Here is a 27,679-nt window from a genome sequence, read left to right as displayed (position 1 = left end):
AGTCTATTAAGGATTTCAAATCTCAGACTCTTTTTCTACCCCAATGTTGCATGCAACTCCTACCTTTGTTATTTCTTACATTTTTTTGGAAATTGTCATACATGTTTGAAGATTATACATATATTACTTGAGAAATAACCTGAAATACATGTACGCCCCAGCTCATGGTCTCTATGTGGAAGACATTCCCATCTGCCAGAGCACAGATGACCAGAGGTATGACACTACCCTGTATTCTGGAAACACCAGAAAAACTGTAGTCCAGAGTCCTACGTTATGGGGAAGAAAAGTGGCTACCCCATAAATCCGATCCTTCTCCAAAAGATGCAGCTGTGAGGATTTCTCACGAATGCAGATATGGGGAACAGAGGCTTTGTTTTCTTCTCACCTGAAGACATCTCCTCGATTAAGGACAAAAGCAAGTCTTGCAAGCTAGGAACAGTGGCTTGTGAGAGCTGAGATGGAGGAATGGAAGCAGAAAGGATTGAAAAGTAGCCTCTTTCTGGGGAGCAAGGGTGAGAAACTGCTTTGAGCAGGAGCAGTCACAAGGACAGATCCACAGACTTCACTGTCTCACAAAAAGGGCCACAGTTTTATCCTCTCCTCTCGGGTTTCATCAGATATGAAGACAAAAATCAGGGGGGTATAACAGACCTTGGATGAAGGAACAAGCATGAAGAAAAGATATCAAAAAATAAAATATTTTAAAAAGACAGAGAAAATACAAAGGAAGAGAAACATCATTTGAGTATTTCTAACAAAATGCCCAGAAGAACATAAGGAAAATGCTCAAGTGTAACCTCCCGCAGATGCTAACACACACATGTCCCTTACCTGCCCTCCCTTGCAAATTTCTCACATACACCATTCTAGAATGTCTTAATTCACCTCTAAGTAGCCATATGAAAATTGGTTGAAACTGGCAAAAATGTGACCAAATCTAGGCAACTTTGCCTAGTTAAGATATTTTCTTGAAGATTAACAGTTGCAAAGTTGTCAAAAGCTGGTCCACAGCTCTCTGAGAGAAGCCCAAAAGTACCTTTTTGTTTCCACTCTGAAAAGTTTAAAGATCTTGGAAATTAACACTGTTTTCAATTCCCTGCCAAAGAGTCAAGCAGAACACCAACTTCAAGTAAGCACTAAGAACTGACCTAAATAAGAAACTTTGTCCAAAGACATAAGCTGGATTTTCTGTGTATTTCTTCTGCTAAACACTTCTGCATATTGCTTATTTTGTTGCATATCAATGATCTTTTGGTGGTAAAAGATGCGTTTACAGTGAGAGACAAAGGGCTGCTTGAAATTCTGGCAAATTTTTTATAGTTAGATCGTGAAGGTCAGAGAGGTAAGAAGGTACATGTCCACATTAGCTATAACAAAAGGCTTCAAAATATTGCATTGAATGGAGATGCCAGAAAGTACACCAGGCTAGAAGAAGCAGTCATATTTCTGTATTCACAGGCAGCTACTGAACTCCTCTGAATCTCTGAAGACAAACAAATGCACCTAACTCTACTCTTCTTTGCCTGCAAGTAACCCATAGCCGCTTCTAATTTCCTTTAAAATAAAAGATACAGCAACAAAAGGAAGTTGCTGGAAGGCAGAAGGGGTGTTTTGTTTTTTCCATTACCAGAAAAGCCTTTAACGTAGTGAAGGATGGATCACAGGCATCATCAACAGCAAGGGCAGGGATGAACAAGGTGTGTTAATGCTCCATGTACAAATAGTGCATCAACGGCAGGAGGAGTATAAAGGGTATTTCAATTATATTGTAGGCTCATTAATTAGTAACCTCAAAAGAATTTTTAAGTATTTCAGAAGCTATTTAAAGCAAAACATTAGCTTGTTATGATAAATCTCAGTAAATGCATAGTACTAAGAAGATTTAGATTTAACAGTAGTTGTAGTCTGTGAAGTACAATCTCATGCACTGATTCCAGAATTGATTTTACATTACGCCCTCTCAAAAGCAAGATAAACTTGGAAGCAGATTCTATGGACGTAGGTTTTTTTATGCATTTAGTTTTGCTCAATCCACTCTGAAAGTCTCAAGTCCATGTCATGAGTCTTAAGACCACCAAAATAATCACATACACTCACGCTGAAGAAAAGATGCTGCCAATAAAACACAGCATCAGAGAAACGGTTTCTTGCTGTCATGTATGTGCACAGCCAAATCTAAAAGAAAAGGTGAGTACAGTTACTTCCAAAGCAAGCCACTAAGCCATTGACAGCACTGAATATCAAAGGAATATTCTAATCATGCTTACCAAATATATTTCCTTCTACTGAAATATTTATTTAGTCATTAAACTTAAAATAAACGCAAGTAAAATATCAGCAAACAAAAATAAGTAAAAATTTACTTTTAAATCCCTTAGATTTTTCTTAAAAACACACATTGTAAATGATTTCTAATGGATAAAAATTCGGATTATCATGGTTATCAAATTGATCTGAGCCTGCCACATTAACATGCCTACAAAAATAGGTACATAATTTAAAACTTGGGATTTTCAGGTACCTTACTCCAGGCAGAACTGAAGCCTACCATCCCAGGCAAGCTCTACAGAGGTGAAGAAGGACATACTATGGCTTTTCCAGCAACACAATAGCACTCCATAATCATAATGAAGATAACCGTAAAAAGTTAAAAATGGCAATTCTATACAGCATATTCAATAAGAAAAAAAGTGTATAAACAGCACTTGTGTGAAGGAGGCTTATTTGGTACACAAGGTGAATAACAGCATTTCAGCCATATAATTCTACAAGGACTATATGAGAAGTCTTAATGCTTGAAAAAGTCAATCTAATTTTTTTTTTCAAGTTACAGAATTGAACAAGTACAAATTTCTTAAAACGGTGCTTTCATCCCTAATGATTCCCATGCCATTTTTCTTAAAAAGAAGTTGCAAAGAGAAAAGTGAAAGGGGAAAAAGTAACACTAAGGTACACTCCTTCAAAAACTTATGTAATAACCAACATTTGAATGGGTCTCGCTAGCAAGATGGCACAACAGTTGTGCCTCATGCCCTTAGTTCCAGCAGGCTATATCTTTATTAGCCAAGTAAACATGGCCAAGTGTCACCATCAGTAATCGTCTGTGACCATACATACTATTTACCTGTTAGCTTGCTCCCTGCCATAGTTTGGGGCCATGGCAGCTGACACTTTCAGCATTGCTTAGGCATTGTTTGAGAAGGAACCAACCATACCAAAAGCTCCCCACAGTCTGAAGCCTGGCCTCATCTTTCTTAGTTTTGTTTATTTTTTCCCCTTTTTCTGAGGGGAAGTGAAGGAAGCAATAGGTAGGTGTGTAGACTTAAACTGAGCCACAACAGGCCACTGTTTTCTGGAATGTTTTATTTAGTAGTTTAGACACAGCCTCAGAGATTTTATTTCTCTTCATCACTCAATGAAAGGAGGAAAAAAAAAAAAAAAAGGCATCAAATTGCAGGTAAAATTCTAGGGGAAAAAAAGGACAAGCACTGTGTGTAATAAATTGCTACTGATGGACCCACAGAGGCTAAAGTTGACACAGGTAATGCTCAAAGCCAGAATCACTGAAAATCCTCATCAGTTTTCTACAGATGGTGGTAACACTAAAAGAAACAACTTCCAAATACAACCAGAAAAAAAGAGTTTATCTTAGGGGTTCAAATTTTCTTCAGCATCAGTTCTACAGAACAGCACTTCAGCACTGTGACAGGAAGTTTTACATCTCTTGTGTGTCACAAGTAAAGCAAAAAGCAGCTTTAACCCTGAAAACCCTACATATTTTAACTGCATTCCTTTAACTTGTTGTTAGAACTAACGTCAGCAAATACTGCTGGCAACGGTTACTAAAACCAGGATAATGTATTCACCATGTGCAATCACTTTCCTTGGATAGATATTAGTTAATAGGCTTAATTTATTTTCAGTGAAGAGCCTTGACAATTAATTAGCCTAAATAATTGCACTAGAAACACTACAGATGACCAACCTTTGCAGTCAGCTTGGCTGATTTTCCTCCTCACAGAGGATACTGAAAAATACAACTGCTTCCAATTTACATTGATTAAAAGTTCACTTTTAACAGATTTGCTGAATGCTGTCTGCCACATCTGCTGAGAAGCAGTAACTTTAGATCTGGACTTGATTTAAAAAAAAAAAAAGTTAAACTTGAGGTTTCTAACTGAAGTTAATTTGTAGTCTCAGTAATCAAGCTGTGAGTCATGTGGCAGAGTGCAAAACCCCTGCTGGACAGAGGGTCCGACTTGGGAACTGCCTACAAGTCTTTCCAGAAGAGCACAGCTGAAAGCGCCACAAAATGTTTGTGTTGAACCTTCATACATTGATATCAGTGAAGATTTAAAAAAAGATTCCACAGCATTAGCAAAAATTCCTTCAGCATCTTCATCCTCATACACCAGCACAGCCTACTTATGATTTTATAATGAAAGAGATGTTATCAGTGAAAGATCATCCTCTTGTCAAAACTATTCACCACCCTAGAGTGCTGTTCACAATTAACTCTGATATATTCATAACCTACTCCTCCAACAAAGATGCAGAGCCACAGTGAAAACACCTACCAAAAAAGGAGTCTGATTTCCTATTATGGGTCTTTTATGCATTTTCTAGGTGATGGCATAGAAGTGCATAAAGCTGAAGTAACTCAGTGTACCGCCGAGGCTGACTGTTCACATCTGAGGCAATTTGACACAACCACCTCTTCAGAACCCAGGAGAATGCCTGTTTCTGTCAGTTCTTGCACAGCCCACATCACTGGCATATCTCAGCAGTTCAAGCAGGTTTTCACACGTGCTGACTGACTCACATGACTCCGTCTGCGCTGTCCCATACGCCGATGGCATCTGTTCAGGCATGCAATCTCAGAGATTTTCCGTTTCGAAGGATACCCTGAATTTTCATCTGGCAGTTAGATCCAATTACTGACATAACTAATAGTCACAACCGAATGCTACGAAATGAGTTTCATGTGTTTTCAACCTGTTTCTGCTTCTGACCCAGGAACTGAGCATGCCCCTCAACTGCCCATGTGAAACATAATCCACGTTCAATCTAAATTGACATTGCTCTTGATTTACTGTGACTAGTCAATAAAGCAGGCTGCCAAATTCAAGACCCAAGTGTCAATTTATTGGAAAACTTCCTGGATTTATGATCTAATGTTCACAGTCTTTGGATATCTGCCTCTGTGTTTCTTGCCAGCAAGGTCCACTTGCCTCCTACTAGCACACAATTGCACCGAACTGCACGATGGCTGCATCTCACAACCCTCCAGCTCCCAAACCTACTGAAATTTCTAGTTCAAAGCAGCATTACTCCACTGGACTTGCCCTGCCAAAAGGTTTCAATTAGTTCTGTAACAATGAGAGTTCACCTGATCCCCCCTTACACACTTTTAATCCTCTCTTTAGCATGCCGCGAATCCTATGAGGTGCCATCGTCATCACAGTAGTACCTTGCTGGTAAAGGCCACAACAGCAGGAGCTAATTTTTTAATTGCTTAACAACCTCTTACCATTAAACAAGGCAGATCTTCATCCACATTACTGGTGGATCAACATGAATTGCTCTCGCTCTGGTCAGTTCATTGCGATACCATTAAAAGTACACAGGTTTTTCAAGATGACCACGAAGGCACACGTGAGCAGATGCAAATTATAACTTACATTGAGGCTTGTAATGCCCTTACTGGATACTGTAAGGAGTCTACCGATGATGAATTCTGCTAAAAACAGTTGTGTGGCACACCACTACATGGCTTTGATTAAGCTAGGGATGTTTGCTTTGCTGGGAGGCAAACAGAAGTAAAGTCATATAAAGATTAAAACACTTGCAGCAAAGGTTCAGCAGTACTCTAAGCAGCAGTAACACAAGGTCTTCAGAATCTTCTCGTATTTTGTAATGTTAATATTAAAGTTACAAATTTAAAAAGATAAAACTTTGTGTACAAAACATTTATTTGACATCTGTATGGCAACAGAATCAAAACAAAAGCTAGAAATTAAGTAAAAAAAAAAAAAAACTCAAAATGTAACAGGCTGCTGGCAAAGCATGTTAATCAATGTCCTGGTATAATAGTTAGCCCAAAGGAGGTTATAACCTAGCATGCCAACCTAATGCAGATGTAAGAGAATCTGGAGACATAGTAAATATTTACCTTCACAGGTAAAGCTGTGTTGAAATATTAAGAGCAGCTACATTACCATAAATGTTCTTAAGGCTTCATAAAAACAAAGTGTGTACACACACACATATATATATATCGTGCATGAGGATAACTGTATCTAGATTTCTGCAATCTTTCAGTATTTTGAGGACACACATTAATAAAATAACACTCAACACTAATCCTTAGCTCTAACAAGTGAAACAAGTGACATTGTTATCACTGGCAGCTGAGATGGCCAGCATTCGATGCATATAACTTTTAGCAAGAAAGCAAATCTTGCAGCTTTTGTCAGTAATGGACAGCTCTTCAATAAAAACATGGAAGGAAACAGAAGAAATAGGAAGACAGTAAACTCTTCAAACCAGGTACAATGGGTCATATTTAGCTCTATCTCACTGCTAGCCTGGACAAATCTAAACTGGTTCTCAATGTTCAAGAAAGCTCCTAAGTCCTAGATTCACGTAATGAGTTTGTTCAGGTGGCTCCCTGTTCAAGATGTAATTAACTCCTAACTTGAATACTTTATCCAGGGGTAATAGTGTTCACTGCATGCAAATATTTCAGCACTCCTAATATTAGTTGTTTTTGTTTTTTTAAAAAACAAATTAAGCAAATCTCCAAAACCAATAGCTATTGCTCTGGTCTCAAAATAGGAAAGAAGAGACTCACTCTGAACCCTTCAAAATGAACTACTGGACTGAACTGAATGGAAAGGATGTTGAGAGAAATCACATCACCCCAATTTATATCCTTACTCCACCATGTTTCAGGATCTCAAAGGCTGTCACAGACGGAGACAGAGACAACCTCCCCAGAACTGATAAAGGATGATGAGAGTCTAGAATGCTTGTCACTGGAAGGGATTATAGAGAATACCAACCCAAAAAAAATCAATTTTTTTTTACACACACAACTGGACCAATTTCTAGCTCATAAAACATATGGATGACACAGTTCAGAATTTATCCAAATACCAGAGAAACAAAGGCTATTCAAAATCAACATCCTTTAATGTTGTTAAAATTCTTTAAATGCACAATAAAGTAGTATTTTATGAGTGACAGAGGGTTGTAACACTGAACTGTCCTACCCTGAGTTGTCTCATCTGTTACTACAGAAATTGTAGCCAAAAAGAAAGAAAGAAAAAAAAAAAATCAACTAATTCCTCTCAAGATTTCTGTTTGGCCATAAACATTCTTGTCATTCATTCTGGGCTTTTAACCATATTCTGCTAATTCTCAGTTGTTTTTAGACATCCTCCTGAAAGCTTTGAAAGCTGCTTTACAATCTGGCATGCAACACTACATAAAGTAGTTGTAAAATATTGACATTAACATAGTATTTTGCATCTTGTTATGCTTGACAAAAGCAAAAGACCAGATGTTTTTACTTAAATATAAAAATAGATTAGGTATACAACAATTTAAAAGATGTCAAAGACCTAGTTAACTAGTGAGCTTGAGCAAATTTCTTTTACAAGAAGAAAGTGTATTAACTGAAATTAAAACAGACATCAATCTAGCAAATAAAATGAAACAGCACTTTTCTTACACTAATGGTTGTTTAATGAAATTTACTGGGTTGATGTTGCTCAAATTTTATCTGTTAGAAAGTTAGCAATGTTTATCAGCTAAAGTTTTTAAAAATAAGTACTACTGCAATATTTAATATACAATATGCATTTTGAGATTATTATATTGAAACTAGAAAAGAAAGCTATTCTACTGATTTATGTCAGAAATAAAGTTGAGATTTTCACTGCTAACTCAAAACATACTACCTGAGGGATTCCATAACAGTTCATAAAATGTCTTTGTTTTTAAAAGGTATGGTCTGTGGTATATATTTTCTAGCAAGAAATAGAAGAACACATGTAGCATCAGATGTGTGTGCTTTAAGAAACTCTGGAATGTGAAATCTAAAAATCCAAATAAAGCAGGTGGTATAATTTGGGGAGGGGGGGGAATGAATTTAAGTTTAATGACATTACCAGGTTATCCTACCAGACTAATTCTCACTCACTGCATGACTTCAATGAAGCTCTCAGTCTTCATGCTGATTTCGATTTAGTTCAAGTGCTATTTGATGTATTTCATCTGGAGTTTTATTCACTTCAAACTACACTTCATTTAACCTGGCTGCTGCTGTACTCATTTGTTTTTCTACTTTATTACCCGCAAATTGGTGTTGCTTAGTTTAGATAAATTGTTCGAATGAATTAACTTTATATAATTATTTCACACTGTTAATAAATAAACAACCTTTAGAAAGATCTCATGTCACAGAAGAAAAATGAGAAAGCTGCTATGAATTTTATCTTTTTTTTTTAAGAAAATACTCTAGCAGTGGTCTCACAAGATCTTCTAATAAATGCTGATAGATTATTTGCTATTTTAAGGCAGTAGCATTGCCCCCACTCCTTCAACTACTGCCTGTTTTTATTTTTCCATGTTATGAGTCTACCTGTTTTTAGTCTACCATACTCCATTTTCCAGCTGGGCACACATCATAATGTGATTGGGGGAGTGGGGAGGGAGAGACCATGAGACAAAAAGTGATGGCAAGCATACAACAGCGCGTGTGTGACAGAGCACAGGAAACCAAGCATGAGCAAGACATTGAGTGCAGTAAGTGCAAGCACATGCAAAAGACAGCACATGTGCACTCACAAGAAAGCACCAGGACTTCAATACCATGAACTTGTCAGACAAAGTATTTTTCACCCATTTTTCATCTCTAAAATAATAATTTTCCACAACTACCCACAGGTCTCACAGCATACTACATAAACCTAAGTTTGCGTAACACAAATTTATTTCAATGGTATACTAATAAGAATCACAAACCAGAATTAAATGTTAAATGTCAGTTAGTTGTCAGCTGTCAATCCTACCAGAGTCCTAAGGTGCTCTGATTACTAAGTGCTGATTATTGGTTATCCTGGTTTATTTATTTATTTACTTTAGCAAAACACCACAACAACACAGCAATTCATTTGAAGTGGTTAGTACTCTTACAATTTATTGATGGAAAATATGAGAAAGTCAATTAGGCTGCTACCACCTGGTGGTGTTCTGATTATGCTAAAAACCTCTTATATTTAAGCATGTTATCAAGGCTTGTAACAGAAAACCTAATATATTCTTAATATAGAACTAAGGACAAACTCACTAGTAGTCCTTTTTTTTTTTCTTCTTCTTTTAAATAATCCAGTAAGCTTTCACAAACAAATCACTATGACAAATCTGCAACACAATGCAGAATGTTTGAAGCCAAAATATTTAACAGATTACCCTGCTTGCCTGTTATCTTATGTAAGATTCCTCATAAGGATTTAGTCATAAAGAAGTATTAGAGGCAGCTACTGCTCAAAATGAGGGATAAAGAACAGTAATGACTTGTCCAACACACTGGCAAAATGCATTTTCTTGAAATTATTTTTAATAAACACAATTCATAAATGATAATAGAACAAAAAGAACTATTATACACTGACATGTATGATCACAATATTTAATTTGTAGAGATAAATTTAAATACTGAATTTCCATGTCATTACAGTACAAAATAAGATATTTTATGTAGGTGATTTCATAATAAAGCAAAATTGTTTTCAGAATGAAAATATTTGCTTTTAAAATCTGAACTAGTACTAGGAACTTAATAAATGATCACAATGCTTAAAATACTTTAAACCATAACAAAAATCATAAATAACTGTCTAGTAGAGACAGTTCTTGGGGAGGGGATTTTTTTTTTTACTTTATTTTTTAGCTTTGTTGAGTTTAAAACAGACCTGACAGTTAAACCTATGAAACTTTCCATCATTATGTAACTTTAGCTTTTGTATCCACCCAATGAAAAATGGAAATTGGTTCACAGGATTCCTACAAGGTCTAAAAGAAATCCATTTACTACAGAGTTTTCATAGACTCTTCTCTCAACGGTCTGAAATTCTGATTAACAGGCATCCTTACAGAAGAAAGTATTAATGGCAACAGACTTAATAGTAGAATGTGATAGAAAAGACAAAGAGAAGTTTAGGGAACTATATATACATGTATATACAGAGCTTGAAATTTTTAAACCATTCATTATAAACTCAGAAGTAGTTGAGTACATTACTTAAATACACCATACATCGTTCATACTCACCAATATTTTGGAAACTTGATCAGCTTGCCATAAAGAGCAGTACTGAAAGAGGGAATAACTGGAACAGGGAAGCAGTACAAGCCTTTACTGTCCACAGAGGTCAGTGCTGCCTGAAAACCAAATACCTGAAAAAAAAATCAGCTGGTCAGCATATACTATCACAATTAGAACATTTCAAATTATTTTTATAACATAATATATAAATCAATCTTTTGAAAAATGTAAGCAATAAATGATTTATTTTTTTTTTTTAGATTATTCCTTTTTGCCCAAATAACCAAGAAGTTCTGACTAACTTGTCTCCAGTAATAAAATAATATCCCAATAGGAATAAGTAACAAATATTTTCTTTGATCAAAAAATCTCATTAAGTATGGTCTGCTGAATTGTTTAAAAACTATCAGTTAAAATGCATTATTCAATATCATGTAAATCTATAAACTGCACATAGTCTTTCATTTAAAGAACATTTTTTGTCATTACAACAACAATGGCCTAAAGAAGTGATATTTAAGGAAATAAGAAAAAAGCTTTGCAATTTATCTTCTCAATAAGAGAATCTAGAGAAAGGTTCATTACAATTGTACTCTATGAATTTTCCCTGTTCAGTATGGAAAATGGACAGATGTAACTCTTAAAATTGTACTCAACATTTTGCAAATGCTGATCAAACAGTTGCTAAAAACTTCTTGAACAAGAAGTCCCAAAAAACTGAAAAAACAAATAGATGAATTGCGATATAGTTATCCCAATCACTTTCAATGTGATGGGAGTAAACATGTCACCCAGAGAACTGAAAGCTTGCCACATAATTTTGGGATCGTGTTTGTGATTTATATACACTGTAAGATTTCATTATTAAGGTTTTTATTAAGATATCAGCACACAAGTGAAGAGCTAACTGAAAATTTTAGCAAAATTAACAGTAGTACATATTTGCATTTAAGTAGCACTCAAAAGCCTTTCAAACTGCCAGAGCACAAAGCTCATCCTAAAAGCCTTGGAGGCCAATTTTAAAACTCCTCTTTATTTTTCATTTTCTCATTCTACTATAACCTCAGCAGATGACAACTTAATTTCAAAGCTTCTTAAAATTCATTCAGCCTAGCAGTAAGAACTGTTCTCATAAAGGATCTTTAACTGAGAACATTTTGGCAATAGTCTGCATACTCCATTATGATGGTTTTGCTCTATCAGTACAACTAAAAAACTATGATTTTTCCTTATAACCTATCAAATTGCTAAGTGTAAATCACTGTAATCTACATATTCTATGACCATTATCCTAAAATAACAAAAGGTTTCCTTCCAAATTATTTTAACTCGATCTTGCCACAAAGACCTTGGGGTTTCCATCTGTATTGTTGCCTTGCGAAGTTCTCTGTTCATGTTACAGAACATTTAGCTCAGCTCTGAAGTAGCAGTCCCAAATGACAATATTCTGCAAGATGTATTTACTTTGCATGTCCTTTTAGATAGGTTGAAAACATTCTTCCAAGAAACTTAACTGTTAACATTTAGGATTATCCACACTTGCTTTAACATTTTCTCAGCATACTGAAGTAAGAAATAGATCTCGAGATTCCTTTTACCTTCAGATAGCAGTGTGAGTAACAGTAATGAAGAAGGTTATCGGACAGCTGGCTGAGGCTGCTGACCATGTGCACCAGTTGCTCAGCATACATTGGTACGGAGTGCTCCAGGTTAATTTTATCCACCAGTATTCTCACAGAAGGTAAAGGCCGCAGGGGCTGGAAGCTTGTAGTATTTAGCAATCCACTTAAGTTCTACGGAAGAGGGAAAAGCATGCAACTATTACGTTTATATTCTATTATTTATACATTTTTACATTTCTTACATCTTTTTCTCTCAAAATACACACACACAAACGAATCTACATGTAATAAATTCTTTACTGCTTACTACAGCATTATGATAAAAACAACAGGAAACCTTAAATATTTTCAAAATAACTTCTTCCTCTGTGTTAAAAACTTAGCCTTTACGTCTAAAATTTTCATCTGTAATTCTATTAAGCATCAGTGCACAGGTGTTGGCAGCAGAGCAGCTGCAGGGGTGGCCTCTGTGAGGAGAGGCCAGGGCCACCCCATGCCGGACACAGGCGGTTCCAGCCAGCACCACCACAGAGCACAGCTGAGGCCAGCAGCCAAGCTGGTGGTGTCTCTGTGTAGAAGTATTTCAGAAAAGGCAAAAAACACCACACAAGCTGAGAAGAGTGAGGAGAAAAAGAGTTAGAAGCAGCAGCAAAAACAGCAACATTAGAGAAGAAGGACATGGAGGGGGTGCTGCAGGCACCAGAGCAATCACAGAATCACAAAATGGTTTGTATTGGAAGGGACCTTAAAGATTATCTAATTCCAACTCCCTGCCATGGGCAGGGACACCTCCCACCAGCCCAGGCTGCCCAAAGCTCCATCCAGCCTGGCCTTGAGCACCTCCAGGGATGGGGCATCCACAGCTTCTCTGGGCCACCTGGTCCAGTGCCTCACCACCCTCACAGTGAAGAATTTTTTCCTTATATCTAATGCAAATCCACCCTCTTTCAGTCTCAAGCCATTACTCCTCGTCCTGTCACTCCACTCCCTGACAAAGAGTCCCTCCCCAGCTTTCCTGCAGGCCCCCTTTAGGCACTGGAAGGTTGCAATAAGGTCTCCCCAGAGCTTTCTTCTTCTCCACCCTGCAGTAAGCGTCCCTGCTGCAGCCCACCAAGGACCCTATGCCAGAGCAGATGTTTTCTGAAGAACTGCAGCCCATGGGATGGACCTACAATGGAGCTGGGGAAAAGTGTGAGGAAGCAGGAGTGGCAGAAAACTGTTATGGACTGAGCAAAACCCCCCTTTCCCCATAGGTGAGGGAAAAGAGGCAGAAGTATCAGGAATGAAGGAGTGAAGGTAAGCCAGGGAGAAAAAGGGGTGGGCGCTGGGGGGTGTGTTATTTCGATTTTTGTCTTTCCCACCACCCAGATCTATTTTAATTGGCAATAAATTAACTTAATTTTCCCCAAGTCAAGCCTCGTTTTGCTCATAATGGCACTTGGTAAAGTGATCTTCCCCCTCATTATCTTGATCTACCTTCCCTGCCCTGTTGAGGAGGGAGAGTGAGAGAGCAGCTGGGTGGGCAGCTGGCAGCTGGCCAAGGTCAACCCAAGAATATGCTAAGTCAAAATATTTTATTCTATAAAATGTTTACTTTTTGTCACTCCAAAGAGAACTGAACGGTTCATCGTACTGAAGAGTTCACCGTACTGAACTCATGCTGATCTAACCTTTTACGTGGTCATATACTACACATTCAAAATCATGCCAGCTGTCTCAGGAAAAAAAAACGCAGCTCCAAAATATAAATATTGCAATTTTATACATCCAACTCTATTTTTCATAGTATCCATTGAAATGGAGTACTGCGTCTAGTACAAGGAAGACGTGCATGGAACAAAAACTCACTGGAAGGCTACCAGGGGCCCTGGAGCACATGAGCTCTGTCTCGAGAGAGACTGAAATAACTGGGGTTGTTTGGCCTGGAGATGAAGAAAGGGAGATCCCACTGCTTTATACAGCTGCCTACTGGGAGGGTACAGAAAAGACAGAGCCAGATTCTTGTCAAAGGTGTACTGTGAGAGAAATTACAACAGACAGAAGAAACACAAGCAGCTCCCATCCAAGCAGGTACACAGGAAAGCTTGTTGTGGAATCTTCATCCTTGGAGCTATCTGGCACTTGGCTGGACAAGCCCTGGAACATCCTGCTCTAACAGGACTTGCTTTAAGCAACTGGTCTCCTAGAGATACTTTCCAGACAGCTCTTCCAATTCAAATTACCCTGGATTCATTTCTTTAAACTTCAGAATAGGACATTAGGTCAATACATGTATCAGTTTCAATCTAGAAGGTGAAATTATTATTTTCAACAGGCTTGCCTTCACACAGGAAATATAAATTGAAACTTCAAATAAAAAAAAAATAGTAACCAAAAAAATCACTTGAGTTGAACTTGTTTTCCTCAAACCTACAACAGAAATGGGGCTATTTTCCCATTGTTAGAAGGCCACCTTTCTATGTACGCTAGACTAGAAGCAGCACAATCCCAAGCTGAAAGGAAACAATGCTTTCAATTAGAGATCTGGTAAGGTCCCATTTTCTAAAATTAGCTTATGTATGTATCCTAATGCGTCAAGAGGTAACGGTTTTGTCACCTGTTCACTCATTGCAGCCAGAACAGATAAGCATGTCTAAATTGAAGAAAAATACACACATGCCTTAAGTATACTCAGTGAAGAAATGAGAACTCTTGTAGAACATAAATGTTATCTCAATTTCAGACAAGAAATTGCCAGTTAAAGAAAGGCTGATACAAAAATTATTCACTAATTCTGGAACACAATTTGAATGCCAATTGTTGAATATTTAGCATAGAAAAGGACTTCATAAATAAATGCCTAACTCTCACTGCTTTAGTTGTAACAACAACTTCTGAGAACTTCTACAAGATACATCCCACTAAAATAAACAAAACACCTCATCTGCAAGACAGACAACATGCAGTTATTAGCCCCTTGTAAAAAATGCATTGGAAGTGTTTAATATCAGACGAAAATTCATGGAAATTTAACTCAATCGATTCATTTTTAAATTCCAGCCTCTTATCCTTTCTGCTTCTGCAGCCAGATGTAAAGCTAACAGTAAGTATTGATTAAAAAAAACACTGATTCATCCCTATAGTATGCTGATTTCATGCACAGAGGAAGAAGGAGTCCTGTAGGAATAAAAAACATACAGGATTCTTTGGCTGAAATTACACTGCGTATATCCAAAAGATGAAACAAATTCGGGCTGTTAGGAAATTTAATTTCTGGCTCTCTTTCCAAGACAGTCACTTTACAAAAATCTTAATTGTGGGCTTTTTGTTTTTTGCAAGTGGGCTTTTAACAGTTTAGTTAGAATAGACCCTTAAAGATCATCTTGTCGAACTGCCTGACCACTTCAGGGTCATTCATTTCCTATATTTTATAAGCATGCTTTTCCTGTACCTTGTTCATTCCCAGCATTTTCTATCCCCAAAGACCCCTCTGATCAACTCTACATCCAGATCAGAAGTTCTCCTCATATTCATGCTGTCTTGAACATTCAGAGGGATCGTTAACAATCACAACAAAAACTGATTCCCCGCACAGTTTAAGTGACTAGATCAAACATTAGCTATTAATGGTAAATTGTGTAAAGTCCTGAAGGTATCCCAGCTAGGACTTGAACACACAGAGCTACACGTTATGCTGTGAAGTCTTTATAAAGACTATGTAATCAAAGATTTCTGATTTGACCAAGTATGGGAAGACATGAATGGCAGAATCACAACAGGCACCCTTCTGATTCAAAAGCTTTTTTAAAAAAAAAAAAACAAAAAAAAACAAAAAAAAAAAACCTCTGAAGTCATAGCTACTTCTTTTTAAGTCTGATGACCAAAAGCAACACAAAACTATTCTATGACTTTTTTTTTTTTTTCCTCCAAATGTTATTTTCCTACTACTACATGCCTTCAGTTTTAACAAGTCTATCTAGGTACCACACACACCATTCATCTTACATACCTGTAGAGAAGGCTGGCAGGCAGCAAACTAATTGGAAACTCAGTAATACATCTAGCACATCGAATAACAGTTCAGTGAGAAAATTATACAGTTCCACCCCAGGATAGGCAGAGTTTCAATTTTCAGTATTTCTCATGAAGACAACAGTCAGAGATGAAAAAAAGCAGAGATGAACCTAGGCCTATTATTAAGGCAATGCGTTTGATGCTACAACTTCACATATTTTAGCCTTAAAAGTTCTATGAAATAGCACATGCTGATATAAAGAACTGAGTAAGCATTGGCGAGTACATACCTTCTCACCCATTATTACAGGCATCAAGTGGTCTAGTAAATTGAATTCTGCCACAGGGATTATAATTGTACACTTAAGAATGGTGAATGTTGTGAGTCGAGTGGGAATGTATTCCTCCAATGATGCCACTTCTTCTGAGCTTGGCACAGTTCTATTTCCATCCATAAGATCTAAAATAAACCAAGATTACATAAGTCTGACTAAAATACCTACCTCCCACAGTGTCTTTTTCAGAAAGTTAGGAACTAACAAAAAAGTAGAAAGCAATTTTTTTTTGCCCTTCATATTTAATACATATAATAACCAATGTTTTACTATAAACTGGTTCTACATAAGGCTAAATGTAACGGTAACTGCACTGTCCTTACTTTGAAATCCAAGTTTTGAGTGTGAGAAGACTGTACAGCTCTTTCTCAGTTTCATACAAGAAACTCATCCTAACAGTTTCAGCATAGCTTGTTTCTATTCATTTTCTTCCCTGTAAAAGTATTATTTCAAACACATAAATGCATTCTTTCTTCTCTTAGACTCCAAAAATAAGCTAAAGTTGTCAATGAAATAAGCCCTCCCACATAAGAGACTTGAATCAAGTGGCTTTAGATTGTCTGAAATTGCGTTAGAAGTATAGCCAGCATTGATGGAGATAACACAATGTTTCATTTTTATTTAAATTTTTGCTCTTTGGACTGGCAAATTTAAAGATTAACTACTTGGAATTTGCAATTTCAAAAGCACTGAAGTTAGTCTGCTTTAATTCTGTGTATTTGTGTACATGTAACACGCATATAGGCAGGCAACGTGCAAACCTGGCTTGGTTCTGCTATATGGCTCATATTCGTGTTCCAGAGCACACACTATCATTTTCATTATCCGGTGTACAGCACTGCTATCCAATCGGAGATTGAGTGGACCCACGATGAGGCTTTTCGTAGACATCTCCTGAACATTTCCAAAATCTTCACTCTTTACTGATGAAAGGTCTTGTTGATTCCCAGAAACTACAAGAAGTTATATAAACAATAACAAATTACACCAAATAACCAGACATGACAAAATTATAACTGTCATCTACTTTTGTTTCAAATCCTGTGATCACAGACTTACACAGAAAATACAACAATGCAAACTGAACACATTAATACACTATGACTGTCTTAACATATTCTTTAAACAAAGACTATTCCTTTCTGATACTGAACAAACAGGACAAGATTTTGCCTCAACAGCACACACAGTATAACCTAGTCAATGAGGGACCTTTTTATTGTGTCTGTATCTTTCAAGCCTGGGATTCTTTAACAATATCCAAACTTTTTGTGGAAACTTCACCCCAGGTGCCAGTGACAGCTGTGCTGTTCAACACTTTTTAAACCAGACTGACAATTGAAGATAAACCCTTCCTTCCATTCAGTGACGAGGTAAAGCATGGGCAGGGAGAATGAAAACTTCTTTAATCATCATGTCTCAGACAATTTTTTATAAGGACCACCACAGGGATAAAAGGATTGTTAAGTCTCTGCATCAAAAGATCTATAACCTTGGTGTTCAAAATAGCTACTAGTGTACCAATTGAAGTAACACTATTATTTTTCTAATATAAATGTAGGATAATGAAGTAGACCAAAATCACACATTCAGTGTATATAGGCAATCTGTCAGCTATAAAACAGTACGTTTACATTTCTCTTAACATGTTTTATTTTAAATTCTTCAGTTAAATTATGCAAATTTCAGACACTTAAGTTTTCCTGTTGCATATGGCTTGTAAAAAAAAAAAAAAAAATACCTTCACCCCTCAAACACTTAGTTTGCAAAATTTCACTTTTTTTCTCTTATAACTCTTATAATTTTGGAAGTGTCTTCATTGTTTTGGTAAAAGCACTAAATATTTAATGTCTTGCAAACCATGACAAATCAACAGTGACAAAATAAGCATCAAGATTAAATGGATTTTCAAACCATTTAATAAGAAAAAAATCTAGGATTTTTTTATCAGCATTTCTTCTGATTCTATCTTGTATCCAGTTCAGATGAACACTATCAGTAAACATAACACAAAAAAAACAAAGCCAAAAGGCTTGAAAAGTAATAATAGCCTAGTTTTTCAATTAAAAAAAAAAACTCACTTGCACTTAACTGCTTGTATATGGATAATATACTGAAGGGACAGACAAACCAATTTATGGAAAAGCTATATTTATTTATAAATGAGTGCAAAAGAACGAGAGTAGAAATTACATCAGTTCTAGCGAAGTCAGTGCTTACAGGCAGGTTGCTTTTTAAACTTCACAGATGCATACAGGAAAATCAGGTTACCAACCACTGGGTATTCAAGCCCCTCCGTAAACTTTTTGTCTAATTCTAGTTGACAAAAAGCTTAAAATCAGAGTGCTGCAAAATAAACACGCCACCAAAATGGATAGATACGCATTATAAACAAAGTAACTTCAAAATTACACTCCGTTAGGTCTGTAGGTCATGCAAACCAGTAATCAATGAAACTGATATACTACACAACATTTCAGTGAAATATTGAAATGCAAAGCAAAAAATAGAAAAATAAAGTTAGAGGGGAAAGACAGGAAGAATTTAAAAATAAAACTACTGTACATGACTCACTATCTTGTTTTTATTCAAAATACTAAAAGTCATTTATACATTTCTATAAGTGACAGATGAAACTCCTGAGGTTAATGTTATCCAGGAGGTACTTGTGGTTTAATCAGTAATTGTATGCTTCAGAAAAGGTTAAAGGGGCAAAGGAGGTGTCAAACCAAAATTGCCTCGATAGATAAAAATCTTACAATCACAGTAACTGCCTCCCTATAATGTAAGCTGTGTTGTTTTTTTAGGGGAAAAATGGCATGCACTGATTGTAACTAAAAACATACTTAATGTCAAATAGAAATACTTAAATGTATAAAAAAGTATTTGTTTAGAAGCCTAAACCATATATTGAAATGTAGTAAGATTTATATTGTTATCAGAATTCTGAAGAATCTGTATATTCATTTTAAATGAGATAATTTACATTTGTTATTTGTTAATGATTTGTTCATGTTCTATTTATTAATTACCTACTTGGTGTTCGATGTGGAAAATCATTTAGAATACAACTAACACAAAATATCATCTGCTTTTCTGAGAAACAAGTGTATTTGACAACTTACGGTTTAAAGTTCTTAATTCTATAGAGACAGCCAATATTTAAACTATTAATATAAAATTAACTACCCTTTTCCTTTATGTGGTCAAACAGCTGAAATTATAGGAATAACACTGAAATAAAAGCACCCAGGAAGGCTTGATAGGAAGCCAAGCTACATTTTCTGAGGTGTTTTCCTAGTGACTGATGCAGAAAATACATGTCATGCCCCTGAGAAAGGAAACTGGAAGAAACAAAAGAGAAACTAAGGAGAAGAAAGCAGTCTCGTCTTGAACTAAAACTAAGAGCTTTTAAGTTGAGCAATTTCTGTAAAGAGTTAGTTACAGTCAGGAATAGTTATGTTTTAAGATTCCTTGTGTGTTCAAAAAAAAACACGGCAAAATACTACATATAATCAAATTTTCCTCATAATCAGATATCTATGCATATACAAATTTCAATACCAAAAGTCAAAAAAGATATGATGTTTATCCTGGTCTTCAACTTCTCTACATAAAAGTACTGTGTGCATGTACGTGGTTATTTCTTTATTAAAAACAGAAATACACTGCAGTAGAAGCTTGACTTCACGTATATTTTCTCAGCTTTAAATCACACGCATGGTAAGCAGACAGGAAAGCCTCAGGGCTGGGAAAGAACTGTTAAATTACCTAGTCTATCCCTCAACTATCGAAAGCAATGGCATCACTTATTTCTGTTTGCAAGCTTCAAATGATCCATCTTCTAGCCAAATTGGAAATTTCTTTCCTACTCCTTTTATATTAAACATGTAATTAATCCCAAAATCAAAACCATTAAGACCTCAGACTTCTCTTAAAAGATAAGTACAGACATAAAAACGAACAAAAAAAAAGCTTCTGATGAATTGGGTTAGGTAGCAAGAACAAATAAAAGTTCAGTCAAGAAACAGCCAGAAGTTCCCAGACATCCATAGAGATGGTATTTGTGGTAATAAGTACACAGGTGGAGAAGAAATCATTACTTAGCCAGCAGGACTGCACAACAGCAGCTGTAGATGACAATGTGGGAGGATCACACCACAATTCATTTTAAGAACATATATATATGTGTGTATATATACACACATATATATATATTACTTATTGACATATTAACTCCTCTTTTTTTCGTGACACAAAAGTAGACACACTTACTGCATCGAACCCACTGTATTGCCTCAGATTTAGAAGGTAATTGATAGAAATCTCAAGAATGACTTCAAATTAGCAAATACCTGGGTTTGTATGGTTTAGACTAGTATTTGCTTACAAAAATATTTGGGATATTTATATTTAAAGATTATTTCTCCCCAACATCAGCTCTGCAACCGTAAATGCCACCTTCACCTATACTTTCAGATGAGTAATTCTAAAAAGGTATAATTCTCTCTTCCTTGCATTTTCTTCACAGGAGAAAATGAGAGTACTCAATCTTCTGTATCATGTGGATGATCGACATAATTCCAGGGTTTCTCAAAACATTTATTTTCCGAAGTCAGTAATAACAGTAACTTCTTTAAAAGACATCATACTTCATGAACTTTACCACTGCTACATGAAAATTATTTTCAGTTTAGCCACTGACTGTAAAAGATCTCAATTACTTAAGCAGAAAAGAAAGAATATCAATAAATCATCAATAAACAAAACAGCTAAACACACTGATGCGGATGAAACCATTTTAACTGTGAACCTGATGGCAAATCTAAGGTAAGTTAGAGGACAGCTGGTCAAGGACCAGCTCTGTCTGAAGAGTCTTTGTTTCTATTATTTAACAGGGTAAACAAAGAAAAAAGGTACCTTTGCCACCAGTGCTTTCCATTGTGTACAAGTAATCCATGTAGAAAGCCCCAAACCTCTGCATTCCAGCTATCTCTGTGTACGTCTCCTACCAACAAAGCAAAGCAAACAAAGAAAACATTGTATAAGGAAAGAATCTTGAGATTACCAACTGATAGGCTGGTATGAGAGAGATATATTCGTGTTTGGATTTGTGCATCAACACACGGAAAGGCTTATCAAAACAAACGACAGAGGTTATCCCAAAGAATTCACCTTTCCTATAGGTAATGTAACTTCTATTTGAGGCCACACAAAGGCACATCCATAATTCCAGCAGACACATTGACCAATTCATCAATAACATCTAGTTAATTAGTACCTTTAATGGAGTAAATATTCTTCACTTGACCTCTTGCATCCAACATATCTGCCTAATTAACTACATTCAAAACTGAAGCTCATTTATTCTCATTTTTTACGGAATATGGTGTTTTTATCTTCAAACAGTAGTAATCTGAGCAAGACTTTATGTCATCACCAAGATTTATATGTAAGCTATTCCATTACTACACATGGAATTTGCTTCCCTACTTGCCAAACGATAGGCAAATCATAAAAGCATAGAAGGCAGCTCAAGTAAATCTTAAAGCTATGGACACCATTTGAGTATGTATGAGTGCTTGTTGTTTCAGTAATTAATTTCACTTTAAGGGAGTCTTCAGGGTTAGACTTCATCAGTAGTACTAAAAAAGTGGAAAAAATAAATTTGAAAGAAAATAGATATATTCAAAATTGTAAGTGGCTTTGCCAGTACAATTACACAGAGCACTTAACAGCACCTATGAAAACACCTGGAAAGGACCACCTTGGTCACTGCATACAGTCTTTAAAAGTCACAGTCAGGGAATAAAATTTTAATGCACAAGTTACAACAGACTATTCATGACTGAAAAGTTGTCTCTATCAAAGGCAGAATTAGCAAGGCTCCTAAGTAGAAGAATGTAAGAACAACACTCAAGGACACAGTATCTAAGAAAATGGCACTCACTGACAATAAAATTAACAAGTTGCCAGATCTGTTTTCCATGAAAGACTTTCTCAGTTTGAAAACCACAAAATAATTGTTTGGTTTAAACAAGTATATGTCAGTAAGCTCAACCTTTTGATAGCATTTCTGTCCTATCTTTGTGTTGTTGTGTTGTTTTTGTTTTTTTTTTCCCCCCGTAGATGTTTTGTAGTTAGCACTTTTGAAAACAATGGCATTAGATTTAGGTTTCAGAATAGGAGGGGTTTTGAGGTTTCTTTTGGACATGTTTTTGTTGCCTTTTTTTTTTTTTTTTTGAACACAAATAGTTTTGATCATTTTTTGGCCATCTGCAAAGTAAGATTCGGCTTAACATGACCAAGTGAAGCAAATCAGTCTTCTAAGAGTATACATCCAAAAATCATTAGAGACTCATTAGAGAGCATTAGAAAATATTTTTGAAAGAAACAAAGTAATTCTCTGACCTTATGATGAGCTGCATCCAATATAAATTCTGCACGGATACTATTATTTTCTGGACTTCTGTAATCAAATAGTGAATTGGTAAGGTACGTCATCCCTTTTGCACTCAGATTTTCTCCACAATTAAAGAAGTAGGCCTCCTTCATCAAGTAGTCAAACATAATAACAAGGCAAGGGAGGAAAAAAAAAAAGTCAGGTTAACAGAGCAGTTTCGATTCTGTCATAACACAATAATAACATGTCAGTCTATCAAGAGAATATGGAAGAGGACACCTCTGCTCCACTCACATATTTCATCATGAATAAACGTAAGACAATTAAAATAATTTTGGTTAAGTAATGCTGATGTTCCTGTCCACTCCCACCCCATTTTTAGGTTAATAGAAACAGCCTGGGCTAATAATGTACAACTAATAATAGAGAACACATACTAGCTTTGTTTTAACATGAATTTTAGATCATTGTTGCTCTGAAATCTGCTCCATCCTTTTAACTGTACATTATCTTGTCACTCCATATTCTATTTCTCTGACTGACCAGTGCCTTTCACATGCTTCATCTATTCTGTTCATAATAAGTAGTTATCTCAATGTATGACCCACTTGCTACTTGAATGTTCCTCTTTCTTCACCTGGGGTTTTACATGCTTTATTCTCCACATCCTAAATCCTCTGCCCTTCTAAAATCAACACAACCTTACTACCAGGAGTTATTCCTTCAAACAGGGAATATGTGAGAGATTGATTTTTGCCAAGTAACTAACCTTAAACAAGAGTATTGAACCAAGGAGCCAGTGGTTCAGCTATCTAGCAACACCAGTATATAACGGCACATCTGCCCTTCCAGTCATTCTCCATCAGTGAAACCAACACAACAGGTTGACGGAAAAAGGAGATGAAGGGGTCAATTGAAGGAGCCACCAGACTTGACAGGAACGAAAAGAGAAAGGGAGAGAGGATCCCGGACACTCACAACAAGGAGAGAGCCAGAGGGAGAGTTGCAAAAACACAACCAAGGAAATTAAGTTCCTCTTGTAGTTCCACTACAAGCACTAGTAGAGCAACGTGGCCAATATCCAGAACTTCCCAAAGGACCACCGGGGAAAATCCTCCCAAAAATCGGGACATACACTTTTTCACCCAACCTACCCAATCAATACCTCACTGATTTGGGAGTAAGGAATGCGTGGGAGACCATGTCAAAGGCCTTGCTTAAGTCAACACATGTCCTGAATAGGGCTGTCAGTTCTTCCTCAGGCAGCTAGCTGCTTGGCCACGTAAGCACAGCCCACTACCAGGAAATAGGTTCCTCTTCTGCAGTTTTTGCATGCTGCAGTTTAAGATATGCTTCATATTTTACCTGTACTTTAGTACTGTCAGGAGTTTTTACGTTCATCCATGCTGGACTTCGGCCACACTTTATTTTTTTGCACATCAGAATGAGCTTCTTGTGCTTGAAGAATGCTGTCCTTGAAACTCAACCAGGTTTCTTAAGTCTCTTTGCCCATTAAAGCACTATTCTACAGGATCCTGCCAAAACCTGCTCTTCTAAATCCAAAGGACACCAGCCTACTGTTCATCTTGCTCACTTCACTCATAATTTTAAACTTCACAGTCTCATCGTCCCTGCAGGCAAGGCTGCCATTCACTGTCAAATCCCCAGCCAGGTCTTCCTTGTCTCTAACAAGGCCGGCAGAGCATCTCTTACAGATGGTTCATCCTTGTCTCCCCAGACTGTTCTTCTGGCAATCCCTCTAACTACTAGTTACAGCATACCAGTTATATATTGCGTCCCACCACACTTCTGTGTTCCCCATGTTCTACAGCTATGTAAGGACACCTAAATCTTTTTTTTTTTTTCCTGATTCATGTATTTGTGTACAAACACTTGAGAGTGGATGACAAGCCATACTGCTCTCACAGGGAAAGTACAAAAATATGACACAACAAACCATATCACAGTATCTATTTTCTAAATAACAGTATCTTTTAACTTAATGTACATTTGCTTTATATAGTTTTTGATATTCTTGGTTTTTCTCCTTAAAATACTAAGAATTTACAGAGAACTAATACCATGCTAACAGGTGTGTAGTTGGCTGATTTTGCTTAGATGTAGTTTGCCACTACAATATGGCACTGTTTTACCTATAACTCAACTAAAAATCCATACTATTAAATTTCGTGCATCAGTTCACTAAATTTTTAAGAGTAGTTCATATGAATACCCAGGTTTGTCTTACTAAGCAATTTATGTTTTGCTTCTACCTAAAATACTGTAATTAATGCTCCTTCTCACTTCACACCATCAATGCTATTGAAAAATAAGGCAACATACTTGTTCACTATTTGAGTAACACCTCTATTATCCTTAGTGTATCACCTTCCTACTTCTTCCCCTCTGAACTTCTGTTGATTTAAGTACTTTCAAAAAATTCCAACTGTGATTTAATTTCCTATACAGAATGAAAGTATGAAAACATATATAATAATGGGGGGGATAAGTGGGGTTGTCAAAAAAAAAATAATCTTATGTTTCACAGCTTCTCACTCTTAGATGTTTGTCATCTTTTCAACCCTAAGGATAAGGCATTGAGTTCTATATTGCAGTGACACATCCAAAAAATCTTATTCACAATTGATAACACCAGCATTTCCAACTCTGGCACCCAAATATTTTAATGAAGCATACCATTAACTGCTGTATTCAATAAGTCAACTAATATTGTAATATACTCACTTCATCATTCCTATTCATGTTCTCTTCAAAGTCTTTAATTCCCATAATTCCTTTAAGGCACATGGCTTGGCAGCCAACAAAACCTATTTGGCAATCAAAGAAACGTTCACCTTTCATAAGGACCTAGTGGGGGAAAAAAATGTGGTATTTTGAAGAATTCCAGTCCATGAGAAACAGAAAAGATGACAAAAGTGAACTAGAGTATGTTCACATTTATATCTTTAGTGCTTAAATAAACAGCAAGTTTATCAAATAGGATGTATATAAAGTCTCTAAATTTCTAGTGCTATGGTGGTCAGATACCAAAGTAACCCCTTCTGCCTATCAATGTCATTATTACACATAAACACATCTAATATAGCAGAATATGAAAATCAGTAATGAAGTAATTCAATATATTTTGTCTTAGAAATTATTTACTTCAGTATTTATAATAAAAAAGTTGACAAGAAATTACCTCAACTGTGGTTCCTTCTTGTTCCCAGCATATAACTTCTTTGGATTTTACTTTCTGAGGGCTATAATAACTACTTTCAGCTTGCATTTCAGTAAGCTACAAAACAACAGGATAAACACTTTATAAAAGTCAATATTAGTATTAAACAGCAGTAATGTCATTAATATACAGAACTGATGAGGACAAATTAAACTATGGCCAAAATTTATTAACAAGCAGGAAACAGGTGCAGTTCAACAGCTGTAACACATTATCCATATTAGAACTTCTCATATTCAACTTCTGGTTGAAGTATGCCATAACAAAAAGTTTTAAATCCACTACAGAACTTTTAGTTTGCTTATCTAAAGAGAAACTATGTGAAAAGATGAAACAGATACGCAGCTACATTATTAACGTGGTATCAAATTAGTTTGTAAATTGCTGTAAAAATCCATAAATATATTTATTCTTCCCAGCAAAAAATTAAACGGCATGACAATATTAAGGAAGTGTTTTGAATTGCAATCATACTTATTTTTGTTTCTTGTCATGGCAATTCAGAGAAACATGCATTCATATTTCTTGCATGATTACAATATAAAAATTTAAAGTGCTAATACACATGCTCTCTGCTTAAAAAGCATATAACCTGGAGCTAAAAGAAAGGGAGAAGACAGAGAGGTACAAAATATTCAAGGCTCTTTTGCATTAAAAAAAGCTTATTTTTATGTTGAACAGCTTAAATAGTTCTAATTTTATATAGAATATCCACAAGCTCTCATTATTATTTTTGAGACTTGATACACGTGGTTGTTGTTTCAAAGTAAAATTTTGTAATCCAAATGTCCATGAAAATTGGATTTAAAAAAAATCACTGATCACCCTTCAGCTGTGTGCAATTATTGTAGAGGAAAAGCAATTAATTGATTAAAAGAACTCAGACATTACAAGAATCATTTTCACCATTATTAGAAAATGCAACATTTAATTTGGCATGATTTTTAGCTGGAATGATATCAACTGTTCAGAATGCTAATGCAGAAACTTGACCTTATTTTTTAACCAAAATATGAACCACAAATTAATTCCATACATTCTTTGCATGCAAGTAGAACAATGAATTCTGTTTTCCTCCTAACTGTCACCATATTCGTCTCATACTTCACATTTAAAATTTATAGAATTTAAGATGTTATATTTTAAGCAGTTTTTATCACTTCCTAATATAAAATGCACAAGCTTGCCAAAGAAACATTAGGAAAGCCCAATCCAGCAAATTCTGTTCAAAAAAAATGTTCCTATTGTTTTAACAAGTTTTCTCACATGCAGAAAAAGTACATAAAGCTAATACTGTATGACAAAGCACAAAAGAAAGACCAATCTGAACTATGATAATGAGAATTTTGAGATTTTTTTAGTGGTGTCCCAAAGATTTAATTAAAGGCAGAAGAATTATTCTACATCATTTATTTTTAGCCTTTTTTCTTTTTCTTTTTTTTTTTTTTTTTTTTTTAAAATGAAGACTGAGGCAGATTGCCAAAAGAACATTACTGAATGTTTGCTGATGCTTCACATCCTCAACTTTTGCAACTAAGTTTACCAGGAGACTGAAAGCTTAAAACACGAACAGAATACTTGCAACTGTCGAAGATGCTTGCTTCATCTTTTCTGCCAGCTGCTGAGCAGCTAAATGCCCTGCTATGCCACCAAACAAAAATAGCTAAGAGAAAGTAGCCATGGAGCCGCTCAAAGCACTACACCTTCTGCACATCTGGCAAGCCAAACAGGCAAAAGAACAGGAGGCTC

At 36.0% G+C, this 27,679-nt stretch overlaps 1 protein-coding gene across 4 annotated transcripts in view; it reads right to left on the bottom strand.

Moving 5' to 3' along the window:
• Positions 1 to 27,679, bottom strand: part of VPS13B (vacuolar protein sorting 13 homolog B) — a 460,107-nt gene that overhangs the window by 371,686 nt on the left and 60,742 nt on the right. For all 4 annotated transcript variants that reach the window (XM_082753129.1, XM_082753131.1, XM_082753130.1 and 1 more), the window contains exons 9-16: positions 25,892 to 25,987; positions 25,435 to 25,557; positions 22,698 to 22,835; positions 21,207 to 21,294; positions 17,048 to 17,239; positions 16,242 to 16,411; positions 11,935 to 12,129; positions 10,343 to 10,467 (exon numbers count right to left, since the gene is read on the bottom strand). In XM_082753129.1, coding sequence (XP_082609255.1) covers positions 10,343 to 10,467; positions 11,935 to 12,129; positions 16,242 to 16,411; positions 17,048 to 17,239; positions 21,207 to 21,294; positions 22,698 to 22,835; positions 25,435 to 25,557; positions 25,892 to 25,987 — 1,127 coding nt within the window. The remainder of the gene's footprint in view (positions 1 to 10,342; positions 10,468 to 11,934; positions 12,130 to 16,241; positions 16,412 to 17,047; positions 17,240 to 21,206; positions 21,295 to 22,697; positions 22,836 to 25,434; positions 25,558 to 25,891; positions 25,988 to 27,679) is intronic.

The sequence above is a fragment of the Aythya marila genome (assembly GCF_965140915.1).
Source record: "Aythya marila genome assembly, chromosome: 2".
Classification (NCBI taxonomy): domain Eukaryota; kingdom Metazoa; phylum Chordata; class Aves; order Anseriformes; family Anatidae; genus Aythya; species Aythya marila.
Note: the sequence above shows the minus strand (reverse complement) of the source record. Positions and strands in the feature narration are given on the sequence as shown.